The following is a 12,260-nucleotide window of genomic DNA, read 5'->3' on the forward strand; positions in this document are numbered from 1 at the left end:
TTGGGGGAATTTCCTTCCTTCAGAGCTGGGGGTATTCCCTCCTCCAGTGGCCCACCTTCTTGCAGTGTGGATGATGTCTGGGTATATGCTGTGACCTGTTTCCTGGGCTCTAGGGTTAGGACTCCCACAGTTTAAAAAGGCTTCCTTTCCTGGCAACAGTCTTCTGGAAATACTTTTAGGGTTTCCAGGGAGATGGGTTAGGTTTTGTTATGATGGCTGCAGTCTTTCCTTTCATATGTCACACTGTACTTTCCTTTCCTCCTCAGCCTGGTCTCTGTTGTTAAAGATAGTGAAGGGCTGTATCAGTAAGAAGGTCACAAGGCATTTGGGGCCCCAAAGCAAACTTCTGAAGCTCCCTACTAATGTTAGGAGCTGATTTGCTAATGAAGTGAGTTGCAAATACAGGGACTCCTTCCAAAGATCTGGGTCTACATCTATATAGTTTATGATGGCATCTTCCAGTGAGGCCTGAAATAGGGCTGGATTTTCATCTTGATCTTGGGTGATCTCTTTACCCTTAGCATCGTTAACAGGTTTAGTTATGCATCGTTTCTTCCCTTCCATGAAGGATCATGGAAGGATCATGTGGTCCCTTCTCTTGATTCCAGGCTGGCCTGGATGATAGTCCTATTGGGATCCATCAGAGGCACTGCTGTCATGCCCACAGGGCATTGGTGAGGTTGGGTGGCATGTCATCCATAAGCATATATTTGAGCCTGTGCACAAATATAGGTCTTTCCTCTGGCACAGCAGTGGGAAGGGACAATATCTAGGTCCTCCAGGTAAGGTCAAAGGATAGAGTTAGTCCCCAGAATTTGCCAGTGAGCCAACTGGGGTCCTCTGAGAATCAGCCTAAAAGAGTGCTGCACTAGTTGAGGTTGGTCAGAGAAAAAGGGGTGTCATCCTTGGGAATTCCCTGCTACTTCCTGAAGGGGGCAGGGAAGCTCTGGCTGCACTTTTGGTTCCAAAGAGGAAAGAGGCTTATAGGGCAGGGAGGGTAGAACCTGGTGGAAGAGTGCTGGGGCATGGGTCTTCTGCTGGGGCTTGTGTTCCTCTGGAGATGCCACTAGAGAGGGCTTTTTGTAGCATGCATGGGTCCCAGCTGGCAGGGGGGCTGTCTAACATAGGACTTGCAGAGCTCTGGGTTCTCTCTTAGGGCTATAAAAGCCTGAATATGGAAAGCTCTGTCCATTTCCCCTGCCTTTTACAATAGATGTCTAACTGTAGGGTGATATTATAACTGAGGCTTTCATTTTCTGGCCAGGCTTCATCATCTTCAAGATTATATTGAGCCAAGCTATGTTACAAAAGAAAGTGGGCTTTTCTTATTTTAAAGAATCTAGATAAAACTTGTCCCAGGGACTCAGAGCCACCTGAGGGGTGAATCCTTGGGGATGGAGGAAGTGTTTCCCATTGTTCCTTCAGGGAGAAGGTGCTACCATAACAGAGAGGAGCGCTAACGTTAGGAGATCCAGAGGGCATTTCTGAAGACAGGATTGGCTCCAGATATCCCCGTCCACTTAGTCCTGTTGACACTGGCCACACCGGGGGTTAGCTTCGCCCCCATGTGGTCGTCCTACTCGCCCCAGCATCCTGGGGTCTCTGTCCTACCCTGGCACCTTCAGCATCCAAGATGAGTGACCTTCCTGAAGACTTCTCTAGACTGGACCCTATGGCCGTTTATTAACCTCTGTGTTCTGGGGGATGTTCTTGTAGAATTGTTGTTGCTGTTCCATTGCCCAGTCATGTCCAACTCTTTGCAACCCGATAGACTGCTGCACATCAGGCTTCCTTGTCCCTCACTATCTCCTGAAGTTTGCCCAAGCTCACTTCCATTGCGTTGGTGACGCCATCTAGCCATCTCATCCCCTGATGCCCTCTTCTCCTGTCCTCAATCCTTCCCAGCATCAGGGACTTTTCCAGTGAGTTGGCTATTCCAAAAGATGACCAAAGTATTGGAGCTTTAGCTGCAGCATCCGGCCTTCCTACGAGTAGTCAGGGTTGATTTCCTTTAAGATTGACTGGTTTGATCTCCTTGCTGTCCAAGGGACTTTCAGGAATTTTCTCCAGCACCACAGTTTGAAGGCATCCATTGTTTGGCATTCTGCCTTCTTAATGGTCCAGATTTCACAACCATACATGACCACTGGGAAGACCATAGCCTTGACTATATGTACCTTTGTCAGCAGAGTAATGTCTCTGCTTTTCAACACCCTGCCTAGGTTTGTCATAGCTTTCCTGCCAAGAAGCAGTCATCATGGCTGCAGTCACTGTCCACAGTGATTTTAGAGCCCAAGAAGAGGAAATCTGTCACTGTTTCCACCTTTTACCCTTCTATTTGCCATGAAGTCGTGGAGCCAGAAGCCATGATCTTGGTTTTTTTAATATTTAGTTTTAAGCCAGCTCTTTCACCCTCCTCCTTTACCCTTTCAAAAGGTTCTTTAGTTTCTCTTTGCTTTCTACAAATTTGGAAAACTCAGCAGTGGCCACAGGACTGGAAAAGGTCAGTTTTCATTCCAATCCCAAAGAAAGGCAATGCCAAAGAATGCTCAAATTACCACACAATTGCACTCATCTCACATGCTAGTAAAGTAATGCTCAGAATTCTCCAAGCCAGGCTTCAGCAATACAAGAACCATGAACTTCTTGATGTTCAAGCTGGTTTTAGAAAAGTCACAGGAACCAGAGATCAAATGGCCAACATCCGCTGGATCATGGAAAAAGCAAGAGAGTTCCAGAAAAACATCTATTTCTGCTTTATTGACTATGCCAAAGCCTTTGACTGTGTGAATCACAATAAACTGTGGAAAATTCTGAGAGAGATGGGAATACCAGACCACCTGACCTGCCTCTTGAGAAACCTATATGCAGGTCAGGAAGCAACAGTTAGAACTGGACATGGAACAACAGACTGGTTCCAAATCGGAAAAAAGTACGTCAGGCTGTATATTGTCACCTTGCTTATTTAACTTCTATGCAGAGTACATCATGAGAAATGCTGGACTGGAAGAAACACAAGCTGGAATCAAGATTGCCAGGAGAAATCTCAATCACCTCAGATATGCAGATGACACCACCCTTATGGGCAGAAAGTGAAGAGGAACTAAAAACCCTCTTGATGAAAGTGAAAGAGGAGAGTGAAAAAGTTGGCTTAAAGCTCAACATTCAGAAAACAAAGATCATGGCATCTGGTCCCATCACTTCATGGGAAATAGATGGGGAAACAGTAGAAACAGTGTCAGACTTTATTTTGGGGGGCTCCAAATTCACTGCAGATGGTGATTGCAGCCATGAAATTAAAAGACACTTACTCCTTGGAAGAAAAGTTATGACCAACCTAGATAGCATATTCAAAAGCAGAGACATTACTTTGCCGATAAGGTCCATCTAGTCAAGGCTATGGTTTTTCCTGTGGTCATGTATGGATGTGAGAGTTGGACGGTGAAGAAGGCTGAGCACCGAAGAATTGATGCTTTTGAACTGTAGTGTTGGAGAAGACTCTTGAGACTCCCTTGGACTGCAAGGAGATCCAACGAGTCCATTCTGAAGGAGATCAGCCCTGGGATTTCTTTGGAGGGAATGATGCTAAAGCTGAAACTCCAGTACTTTGGCCACCTAATGTGAAGAGTTGACTCATTGGAAAAGACTCTGATGCTGGGAGGGATTGGGGGCAGGAGGAGAAGGGGACGACAGAGGATGAGATGGCTGGATGGCATCCCTGACTCAATGGACATGGGTTTGGGTAGACTCCAGGAGTTGGTGATGGACAGGGAGGCCTGGTGTGCTGTGGTTCACGGGGTCGCAAAGAATTGAACACAACTGAGCAACTGACTGAACTGATTTTTCTGTCATTGGTGGTTTCTAAGAAATCTGGATGACCCCAAAATAAAGAAATGATAGGGATGGGGCTAGGTGATTCAAAATGCTAGATAGCTCTGAGGTTCCATAATCGTTTGTGATAAAAACCTGCTTAGTTACAGGTAAGTATGATGGGCTTTAAGGCAGTGCTTAGATTGACCTAGACACACTCAACTGAAAGTTCAAGGCTTTTAGGATGAATCCCAGTTTATAAGTGAAATGGAAAAAGGTGAGAAAGTTAGTTAAATAGTTTAATCAGAGCAGTTTTACAATTCTAAAATTAACAAGCAGACTTGTAATAAAAGAGCGCCAATATTTGCAAAATGACCTTGCTTCCATTCTGAATCTTTTTATTTGTAAAGATTCACATCACATTTAAAAGGACTCAAAATGGAGTGATTGATATTATCATCCATGTTTTTTGATGCAACTGGTGAAATCCCTGAATGGATATTGCTTCAGCTTTGATATTTAAAAAATGGCCTGAAAAGAAGTCCTTAATCCACAACTGATCACAGGTGGCTGAAAGAAAGAGGAAAAACCCAAAACCACGGTCAAGTTCATAATGTATCATATTGTTAGTGGATGACACTGGCTCCAAATACACAATTAAGCCCACAACACTTTATTACTATGAATATAATTATCATGAAAATTCTCTCACGTGGATCAATTTGCTTCTGAAAGTTTTCTTGGTTTGTTTAAACCTGCATAATAAACATGCAATAAATTATTTCTTTTGAAAGTGTATTTTTTGCAGTCTTTTTGTTTTCATACAAAGATTTCATAAAGTTGCAATATTGCATCAGAGCATTACCAAAATAAAAGCAGGAGCACGGGGGGAGGGGAAGTGGGAATTTGGATGAATGAGAAGAACCTCCTCTCGTCCTGAGACAGGCCACCCGTCTTTTTCAAAAGGTGCACACAAACTGCTTTTCTTACCCTCCCCCACCGAAGAAAAGCATGAAAGAAAAAAAAAAAAACTCACAAAAGTCAATCTAACTAAGAAAAAAAGTCGACATAAAGAAAATAAAGATTTTTTTTTTCATGCACATATCTTCTGCATAGCTCAACCCACATATAGTAAGGCACTATTTCCCTTCGTAAGTGGTGTCCACAGCAATCTGGTAAGTGCTACAGTGCTCTGTGACCATTAGAGAGTTCCTTTCCGGATGGTGAAATAAAGAGGCTGAATGAGTGTGGCTGCCACGCTTCCCTGTGAATGTCCAGGGTGCAAGCAGATTTCCAGGAGTTTCAGAAGGAAATCTGTCTGTATAATAATGATTGAGAATCTCCAGAATATTTTTCTTTTCAAAATTCCTATTTTTTCTGTGTATGAATTTAGATTATTCTTCAGTCATTATTCTTAAAGAAAATACCCTAGGTGGGGGGAAAAGCAAAGTCTTCAGAAACACAGCTCCCAACGCTGGCAGTTCACAACATCAGCAAGATGTTTCCAAGAGAACAGAGAAAGACAGTCTAGAAACAGAAGGACAGAGACAGAGAGAGTGTGTGTGTGCATGTGTGTGTGTTTTGGTTTTTGGAGGTGATCTGGGACTGAGATTAATTTAGCTGGTCTTCATACTGTTTCCGGAAACAGTCTCCGGCTGGGAAAAATTCCCAGCACCTTTCTTGATACATCTTCCAAACATAAGATTCCTGTAAAAGTAAAGGCAGTGTGTTAACAACATGTCTTTCCTTAGGATCTGTGTGTTACCACAAAATACAAGACAGAAACTCAAATTTGTTGTTATATATATCACAAAGTATCATGGTGTATTACATATAGTTATATTAACTAGAGAGTCTCAGATTCATTTAGATGGCGCCTAAGTACTCCAGGTTGTTTCTACCAATAATGGATCTTCATCCTGACCATAATAATGCTAAAAAACTATTTGTGATATACAATTTTGAGAATTCCTTAAAATTAGTATTATTAATTTCACCATTCAAACTATTAACAACAGGAGGTGAATATTTGAGGAGGGAGAATTTCAAATAGCTTGATCAGAACCTTAAACATTTTATATGCAATTATTTCTTTTTCTTTTTTTTTACTTGAAATATAGTTGATTTAGTGTTGAGATAGTTTCAGGTGAATAGCAAAGTGATTCAGTTCACATATGTGTGTGTGTGTGTATATATGTCTGTGTATTGTTTCCAGATTCATTTCCTTATAGGTTATTAGAAAATATTGAGTATAGTTCCCTGTGCTGTACAGTAGGTCCTTTTTGATTGTTTTACATATGGTAGTGTGTATATGTTAATCCCCAAATCCTAATTTATCCTTCACCCCTCTCCCCTTTGGTAACTATAGATATGTTTTCTATGTATGTGGGTCAATTTCTGTTTTATATATAAATTTATATCATTTTTATAGATTCCACATATAAGAGATATCATATGATATTTGTTCTTCTTTTTCTGACTTCACTTAATATGATCATCTCTAGGTTCATCAATGTTGCTGCAGATGGTATTATTTCATTGTTTTTTTTTTATGGCTGAGTAATATTCCATTGTGTTTGTATGTGTGTGATATACATACAAAGGTTGTTTCCATTCTTGGCTATTGTAAATAGTGCTGTAATGAACACTGGGGTGCATGTATTTTTTCAAATTAATGGTTCTCTCCAGATAATGCCCAGGAGTAGAATTGCTGGATCACAGAGTAGCTCTAGTTTTAGTATTTTAAGAAACCCCCATACTGTTCTCCATTGTGGCTGGACCCATTGACAATCCCAACAACAGTGAAGGAGGGTTCCTTGGTCTCCACACCCTCCTAGCATTTATTATTTGTAGACTTTCTGATAGTCATTCTCACCAGTATGAGGTGATACCTCCAATGAGGTATCATTGATTTGCATTTCTCTAATACTTATCAATGCTTTGCATTCTTCATGTGCTTTTGGGCTATCTGTATGTCCTCTCTGGAGAAATGTCTATTTGGGTCTTCTGCCCATTCTTTGATTAGGTTGTTTTTATAATATTGAGGTATATGAGCTGTTGAGTTTTTTGGAAATTAATCCCTTGCTGGTTGCATCATTTGCAAATATTTTCTCCCAGTCCACAGGTCATTTATTCATTTTGTTTATGGATCCTCTGCTGTCCAAAAATTTAATAAGGTTCAACTTATTTATTTTTGTTTTTACTTCCATTACACTGAGAAGCTGATCCAAAAAGACATTCCTACAATTTATATCAAAGAGTGTTTGGCCCATTTCCTCCCCTAGAGATTTATAGTATCAGGTCTTACATTTAGGTCTTGAATCCATTTTAGGTTTATTTTTGTGTGCAGTGTTAATGTTCTGATTTCATTCTTTGATATGGAGCTCTCGTTTTCCCAGCACCACTTATTGAAGAGAATGTCTTTCTCCATTATGTATTGTGCCTTTCTGTAGATTAATTGACCATAGGTATGTGGGTTTATCTCTGTGTTTTCTATCTTGTTCCATCTGTATTTCTATTCTTGCACCAATAGCACTCTGTTTTATTGTAGCTTTGCAGTATAATCTGAAGTCAGGGAGTCTGATTCCTCTAATTCCATCTTTTTGTCTCTAGATTGCTTTGACTATGCAGGGTCTTTTGTGTTTTCACACAAATTAAAAATTTTATTTTGAAAAATGCCACTGATAATTTCATAGGGATTACATTGAATCTGTAGATTGCCTTGGGTGGTGTAGTCATTTTGACAATACTGATTCTTTCAATCCAAGAACATGATACATCTTTCCATCTGTTTGTGTCATCTTTGATTTCTTTCATCAGCATCTCATAGTTTTTAGAATAAAGGTCTTTGCCTCCTTAGGTAGGTTTATTCCTAGCTACTTTTATTCTTTTTGATGCAATGGTAAGTGGAGTTGCTTCCTTTTATTTTTTGTGTTTATGACATTTTTATTTGTATTAGAGCTGATTTACAGTATTGTGTTAGGTTCTCCTGCACAGCAACGTGAGTCAGTTTTACATATGTTCTGTATGCTCAGTAGCATCTGACTCTTTTGCTACCCCATGAATGCCTGCCAGGCTCCTCTGTCCATGGGATTATCCCAGCAAGAACACTGGAGCTGGTTGCCATTTCCTCCTCCAGGGGATCTTCCCAATCCAGGGATCAAACCTGCATCTCTTACATCTCCTGCCTCGGCAGTCAGATTCTTTACCACTGAGCCACTGGGGAAGCTCTCATTTTACATATGCATATATTCATTCTTTTCAGATTCTTTCCCCATATATTAGAGAGTTTCAGGTAGACTTCCCTGTGCTATACAGTAGGTATTTGTTGATTATCTATTTTATTTATAGTAATGTATATATGTCAACCCCAATCTCCCAATTTATCCCAACCCCCTTCTCCCTACTTGGTAGGGAGATTGTTCTCTACATTTGTGACAGTATCTCTATTTTGTAAATACTTTGACTTGTACCGTTCTTTAGGTTCCATATATGAGTGGTATCATATATTTGTCTTTCTCTGGCATACTTCACTCTCGATGACAATCTTTAGGTCCATCCATGTTGCTGCGAATGTCATTATTTCATTATTTTTTTAAATAGCTGAGTCATATTCCATCGTATGTATGTACGACATCTCCTTTATCCTTCCTCTGTAGATGGACATTTAGGTTGCTTCCATGGACTGATGATTGAGATGGTACTGCAATGAACACTGAAGTACATGAATGTTTTTGAGTTATGTTTTCTCTGCATATATGGCCAGGCAACGGATTGCTGGATCATACAGTAGATCTATTTTTAGTTTTTTAAAGAAACATCCATACTGTTCTGTACAACGGCTATACTAATTTACATTCCCCTCAGTGTAGGAGGGTTCTATTTCTGCACACCGTCTCCCTCATTTGTTATTTGAAGATTTTTTGATGGCTGTTTTGAATGGTGTGAGGTAATGCCTTGTTGTAGTTTTGATTTGCATTTCTCTTATTAATTAGTGATGTTGATCATGTTTTCAAGAACCTCTTAGGCATCTTATGTCTTCTTTGGAGAAATGTCTATTTAGATCTGCCACCCATGTTTTGATTGGGCTTTTTTTTCCTTTAGATTGAACTTCATGAGCTGAATCCCAGGACGGGGGAGCCTGGTGGGCTGCCGTCTATGGGGTCGCACAGAGTTGGACACGACTGAAGTGACTTAGCAGCAGCAGCAGCATGAGCTGTTTGTGTATTTAGATTACTCCCTTGTCAGTTGCTTCATTTGCAAATAGTTTTTCCCATTCTGTGGGTTACCTTTTCGTTTTTATTATGGTTTCCTTTGCTGCGCAAAAGCTTTTAAGATTAATTAGGTTCTGTTTATTTTTGTTACTCTAGGAGGAGGACCAAAAAATACTTTCTGTGATTTTTGTCAGTGAGTGTTGTTCCTGTGTTTCCCTCTAAGGGTTTTACAGTATCTGGCCTTACATGTAGATTTTTAACCCACTTTGAGTTTATTTTTAAGTGTGGTGTTAGAGAATGTTTAATCTCATTCTTTTGCATGGAGCTGTTCAGTCTTCCCAGCACCACGTTTTGAAGAGACTGTCTTTTCTCCACTGTATATTTTTGCCTCCTTTGTCATAGATTAGGTGACCATAGGTGAATGGTGTTTTGTTTTTTAATTGGAATATAGCTGCTTTACAATGTTGTGTTAGTTTCTACTGTACAGCAAAGTGAATCAGCTATATATAGCTCTTTTTCGGATTTCCCTCCCATTTAATTTGCCTCAGAGCACTGAGTGGAATTCCCTCTGCTAAACAGTAGGGTCTCATTATATATAACTAACATAACTAATTTTATACACAGTATCGGTGGAGTATATATGTCAATCCCAAGCTCCCAATTCATCCTACTCCCCCTTTCACCTTTGGTATCCATACATTTATTCTCTGTATCTGTGTCTCTATTTCTGCTTTGTAAATAAGATCATTGACACCATTTTTGCAAGATTCCATATATATGCATTAATATACAGTATTTGTTCTTCTCTTTTTGACTTACCTAACTCTGCATGACAGTCTCTAGGTCCATCTGTGTCTCTACAAATGACCCAGTTTCATTCCTTTCTATGGCTGAGTAATATTCCATCGTATATACATACCACATCTTCTTTATCCATTCCTCTGCTGATGGACATTTAGTGTCCAGTCTATTATAAATAGTGCTGCAGTGAACGTTTAGGGACATGTATCTTTTCGAATTATGGCTTTCTGTGTATATGCCCAGTAATGGGATTACTGGTTCAGTTCAGTTCAGTTCAGTCGCTCAGTCGTGTCCGACTCTTTGTGACCCCATGAATCGCAGCACGCCAGGCCTCCCTGTCCATCACCAACTCCCAGAGTTCACTCAGACTCACGTCCATCGAGTCAGTGATGCCATCCAGCCATCTCATCCTCTGTCGTCCCATTCTCCTCCTGCCGCCAATCCCTCCCAGCATCAGAGTCTTTTCCAATGACTCAACTCTTCGCATGAGGTGGCCAAAGTACTGGAGTTTCAGCTTTAGCATCATTGCTTCCAAAGAAATCCCAGGGCTGATCTCGTTTAGGATGGACTGGTTGGATCTCCTTGCAGTCCAAGGGACTCTCAAGAGTCTTCTCCAACACCACAGTTCAAAAGCATCAATTCTTCGGTGCTCAGCCTTCTTCACAGTCCAACTCTCACATCCATACATGACTACTGGAAAAACCATAGCCTTGACTAGACAGGACTTAGTCGGCAAAGTAATGTCTCTGCTTCTAAATATGCTATCTAGGTTGATCATAGCTTTCCTTCCAAGGAGTAAGCATCTTTTAATTTCATGGCTGCAGTCACCATCTGCAGTGATTTTGGAGCCCCCCAAAATAAAGTCTGACACTGTTTCCACTGTTTCCCCATCTATTTCCCATGAAGTGATGGGACCGGATGCCATGATCTTCGTTTTCTGAATGTTGAGCTTTAAGTCAACTTTTTCACTCTCCTCTTTCACTTTTATCAAGAGGTTTTTGAGTTCCTCTTCACTTTCTGCCGTAAGGGTGGTATCATCTGCATATCTGAGGTTATTGATATTTCTCCCAGCAACCTTGATTCCAGCTTGTGTTTCTTCCAGTCCAGCGTTTCTCATGATGTACTCTGCATATAAGTTAAATAAGCAGGGTGACAATATACAGCCTGACATACTCCTTTTCCTATTTGGAACCAGTCTGTTGTTCCATGTCCAGTTCTAGCTGTTGCTTCCTGACCTGCATACAGATTTCTAAAGAGGCAGGTCAGGTGCTCTGGTATTTCCATCTCTTGAAGAATTTTCCACAGTTTATTGTGATCCACACAGTCAAAGGCTTTGGCATAGTCAATAAAGCAGAAATAGATGTTTTTCTGGAACTCTCTTGCTTTTTCGATGATCCAGCGGATGTTGGCCATTTGATCTCTGGTTCCTCAGCCTTTTCTAAAACCAGCTTGAACATCAGGGAGTTCACAGTTCACGTATTGTTGAAGCCTGGCTTGGAGAATTTTGAGCATTACTTTACTAGCGTGTGAGATGAGTGCAATTGTGTGGTAGTTTGAGCATTCTTTGGCATTGCCTTTCTTTGGGATTGGAATGAAAACTGACCTTTTCCAGTCCTGTGGCCACTGCTGAGTTTTCCAAATTTGCTGGCATATTGAGTGCAGCACTTTCACAGCATCATCTTTCAGGATTTGAAATAGCACCACTGGAATTCCATCACCTCCACTAGCTTTGTTCGTAGTGATGCTTTCTAAGGCCCACTTGACTTCACATACCAGGATGTCTGGCTCTAGATGAGTGATCACATCATCACGATTATCTGGGTCATGAAGATCTTTTTTGTACGGTTCTTCTGTGTATTCTTGCCACCTCTTCTTAATATCTTCTGCTTCTGTTAGATCCATACCATTTCTGTCCTTTATCGAGCCCATCTTTGCATGAAATGTTCCCTTGGTATCTCTTAATTTTCTTAAAGAGATCTCTAGTCTTTCCCATTCTGTTGTTTTCCTCTATTTCTTTGCACTGATAGCTGAAGAAGGCTTTCTTATCTCTTCTTTGCTATTCTTTGGAATTCTGCATTCAGATGCTTTTATCTTTCCTTTTCTCCTTTGCTTTTTGCTTCTCTTCTTTTCACAGCTATTTGTAAGGCCTCCCCAGACAGCCATTTTGCTTTTTTCATTTATTTTCCATGGGGATGGTCTTGATCCCTGTCTGCTGTACAATGTCATGAACCTCATTCCATAGTTCATCAGGCACTCTATCAGATCTACGCCCTTAAATCTATTTCTCACTTCCACTGTGTAATCATAAGGGATTTGATTTAGGTCATACCTGAATGGTCTAGCGGTTTTCCCTACTTTCTTCAATTTAAGTCTGAATTTGGCAATAAGGAGTTCATGATCTGAGCCACAGTCAGCTCCTGGTCTTATTTTTGCAGA

At 40.7% G+C, this 12,260-nt stretch overlaps 1 protein-coding gene across 1 annotated transcript in view; it reads right to left on the reverse strand.

Moving 5' to 3' along the window:
• Window positions 1-4,095: 4,095 nt before the first annotated feature.
• Window positions 4,096-12,260, reverse strand: part of LOC120860476 (ryanodine receptor 2-like) — an 804,098-nt gene continuing 795,933 nt past the window's right edge. The window contains exon 106 of the mRNA XM_040236295.1: window positions 4,096-5,517. Within this exon, the coding sequence (XP_040092229.1) occupies window positions 5,422-5,517 (96 nt within the window). The 3' untranslated portion in view covers window positions 4,096-5,421. The remainder of the gene's footprint in view (window positions 5,518-12,260) is intronic.

This window comes from Oryx dammah, unplaced genomic scaffold (assembly GCF_014754425.2).
Source record: "Oryx dammah isolate SB20612 unplaced genomic scaffold, SCBI_Odam_1.1 HiC_scaffold_11077, whole genome shotgun sequence".
NCBI classification, from domain to species: domain Eukaryota; kingdom Metazoa; phylum Chordata; class Mammalia; order Artiodactyla; family Bovidae; genus Oryx; species Oryx dammah.